The 3,527-nt window shown below is 41.3% G+C and overlaps 1 protein-coding gene across 1 annotated transcript; it reads left to right on the top strand.

Moving 5' to 3' along the window:
• The first annotated feature begins 1,105 nt into the window (after positions 1-1,105).
• Positions 1,106-3,198, top strand: LOC105866317 (serine/threonine-protein phosphatase 4 regulatory subunit 2-like). Its single transcript, XM_012755552.3, is given in 2 exon segments — positions 1,106-1,851; positions 1,854-3,198. Coding segments are annotated over 2 exon segments (1,251 nt in total). The 5' UTR covers positions 1,106-1,181; the 3' UTR covers positions 2,435-3,198.
• Positions 3,199-3,527: the final 329 nt, after the last annotated feature.

Genomic DNA, 3,527 nt, shown 5'->3' with positions numbered 1-3,527 from the left:
TTTATAATTTTAGATGATAATATAATAGAAGGATGTCCTTTTAATTTGGCATTGGTGGCACAATATTTTAGCCATGCAATCTAAAGAAGTTTCAGCAAAGCTGTTGAGAAGTCCTCAAGTCAAAGTTGAAGTACAAAGCAGTTCCATGTGTATCCAGAACAGGCTTGCTTTAGTATACCTACTGTACTTGGTTATTTAACAGGCAGCAGTCTATGGAAGAGTGGCCTTGGCACAAATGTGTTGATCAATCCAGAGTACAGCAGCTGAAGTCGTTGGTCAATTATTCTCCCTGTAGTCAGAGGTCTGTCAGGCACGTTCTTTTGATCTCCACACCAAGAAAGTAATCAGTCAGAAGCAATAGTGTATCTGGTATGGAACAATGACAGAGATTAGTGCTACAACTAAAGGTGTAGAGGATGCTGGGATAGGAATTTTCATTCACTACTCCAACCCATACAGAAGCTAGACTAATCTTTTTTTTTTTTTTTTTTTTTTTGAGGGGTGGGATCATGGCTCACTGTAGCCTGGAACTCCTGGCCTCAAGCGATCCTCCCACCTAAGCCTCCCAAAATGCTGAGATTACAGGTGTGAGCCATCAGGCCCAGCTAATCTTATAAAATGTCAGTGGACTACTTCAATTTCAAACAAGTGTCCCCAATTCCAACCACTGCCCTAGATGTGGTGTCTTTGCTGCTGCAAATTAACGTGGTCTTAGGGATGTGGTTGCAGCCATCAATCTGCTAAGTGTGTTTTAACCTGTATTTACCAAAAAGCATCATTGGAAGCAGTTCTGATTCACTTGGAATGGGCCTTTACAGGGTCTGGAAGTAGTATATTCTTAATGTGGAGATACCGCTCCAACCAATCAATATATTGCAGTATAGAAAAGATAGTCAGGCGGGCGCGCGCACGGCGTGCCGTGCCGGGCGCCATGTTGGAGGGCTGGTGGTAGCGGCTCGGGGAGGTGCTCGCTCCGGCTCGGGGAGGTGCTCGCTCCGCCGGTCTCGCTCTGTCGCTCGCTTCCCCTGGCTCCCTTCGGGGCCCCCCGCCGCCTGCGTGCCGGCGTGTGTGCGAGGGAGGCGAGGGCGTCGGGGGGGGGGGGGGGGGGGGTGGGGGGCGGCGCCCCGGTGCCCGGGAGGCGCGGGGAGGGAGGCGGAGGCTGCCAGCGGCCCCGGGAAGCCATGGACGTCGAGAGGCTGCAGGAGGCGCTGAAAGATTTTGAGAAGAGGGGGAAAAAGGAAGTCTGTCCTGTCCTGGACCAGTTTCTTTGTCATGTAGCCAAGACTGGAGAAACAATGATCCAGTGGTCCCAATTTAAAGGCTATTTTATATTCAAACTGGAGAAAGTGATGGATGATTTCAGAACTTCAGCTCCTGAACCAAGAGGTCCTCCCAACCCTAATGTTGAATATATTCCGTTTGATGAAATGAAGGAAGGAATACTGAAAATTGTCACTGGATTTAATGGTATCCCTTTTACTATTCAGCGACTATGTGAATTGCTAACAGATCCAAGGAGAAACTATACAGGAACAGACAAATTTCTCAGAGGAGTAGAAAAGAATGTGATGGTTGTTAGCTGTGTTTATCCTTCTTCAGAGAAAAATAATTCCAATAGTTTAAATCGAATGAATGGTGTTATGTTTCCTGGAAATTCACCAACCTATACTGAGAGGTCTAATATAAATGGGCCTGGAACACCCAGGCCACTTAATCGACCAAAGGTTTCTTTGTCGGCACCCTTGGCAACAAATGGTTTGCCCGAGAGCACAGACAACAAAGAATCGAACTTGCAGCCAAATGAAGAGAAAAATCACAGTGACTCTCTGGGATGTGAATCAGAAGTTTCCGCGCGAGCCCTGTGAAAAATAAACATGCAGATGAGGACGCCGTGGAAGCTGAGGGGCACGAGGTGAAAAGACTCAGGTTCGACAAAGAAGGTGAAGCCAGAGAAACGGCCAGTCAAACAGCTGCCAGCGAAATGTCCTCAGTTATGGCAGAAGAAACGGAAGCATCATCTTCTTCTCAGGATAAGGACAGAGAAAGGAGTGGTAGCAGGCAGCACTGTACAGAAGAGGATGAAGAAGAGGACGAAGAGGAAGAAGAAGAGTCTTTTATGACATCAAGAGAAATGATCCCAGAAAGAAAAAATCAAGAAAAAGAATCTGATGATGCCTTAACTGTGAATGAAGAGACTTCTGAGGAAAATAATGAAATGGAGGAATCTGATGTGTCTCAAGCTGAGAAAGATTTACTACATTCTGAAGGCAGTGAAAACACAGGCCCTGTAAGTAGTAGTTCTTCTGACTGCCAGGAAGCAGAAGAATTAGTAGGATCCAATTCCAGTAAAACTGGAGAGATTCTCTCAGAATCATCCATCGAAAATGATGATGAAGCCACAGAAGTCACAGATGAACCAATGGAAGAAGACTAACTATATTTAGAAACATTTAGATGCAGTATTTTACATACAGTTCTGGTTTTAACACTGTATAAAACTTTTATGTAAAAGTGGACCTTTAGTTTTACAAGAGAAGCAGGTTGTAAAATGAAGAGTTGTACATGTAAGAACTGTGAATATCAGCTCCTCTGGGTCCTGCTTACCGCTGACATTTTTTTTGGTCTGGTTAAATCAGTGGTTTGTGTATAGATTTTTTTTTTTTTTTTTTTTTTTAGAATTAAAGTTTTTAATCTGGAAAGTAATAATTATAATTTTGAAAATTTTTTGAGATTATCACATTTAGTTTATACATATGCAAGAAAGCTTTTTGTCTTGTCTCTTTCTGACAGCTCTAGCAGTTTTCATATTTTGGTCATAGTTTCAACATTTTAACATGTGAATTATAGGGTTTCATGCTGGTTTCCAGATTTTATTGTTTGACTATGTACAATGGAACTTTAAGTCATATATACATATATATAATATTCTAAGGGGGGAAATGTTATATTTTTCTGTTTCTATAAGAGATGAATACAGTGGATACTTTTTCTATTGGTAATGATTGAGTTCACCTCTTTCAGAAGATATTTTCTTTCTCTTCTGAGTAATTCAAATAAAATCTGGCCCTTGTGAAACCCTGGAAATTGTAAGTCTGTTGAAATACCAGGTTAAACACATTCCAAAAGATCTGTTCAAACTGAAATTCTTTTGTATACTTCTGAGGTGCCTGAGAAAAAAAAGACTTCATTATTTATGAGAAAATGAGAAAATGTGCTTTATCTTGGAAATTGTGTTCAAACATTAGCTTACTATTTTGTAGAATGGATACTTATGAAGCTGACATGAGACCATCTCAGAAGAACCAGGCAGGTTCCTTGACCTTTTGCTTGCTTTTCTGAACATTGTGAATATTACACATTTCTTTCTAAATTATTCTAGAGTATGCAAATGTCAATGGTATGAAACACCACTGTACTGGAAGAATTAATATATTACTTTAGTCATGTACCTGAGTTAAATGACTGAAGCTTTAGGGGTGCATAGAAACCACCATAATTTGTATAACATTTTGAAGTGAATTAAATAT

This window comes from Microcebus murinus, chromosome X, assembly GCF_040939455.1.
Source record: "Microcebus murinus isolate Inina chromosome X, M.murinus_Inina_mat1.0, whole genome shotgun sequence".
NCBI classification, from domain to species: Eukaryota; Metazoa; Chordata; class Mammalia; order Primates; family Cheirogaleidae; genus Microcebus; species Microcebus murinus.
The sequence above is the reverse complement of the archived record's forward strand: the minus strand, read 5'-3'. Positions and strand labels throughout refer to the sequence as shown.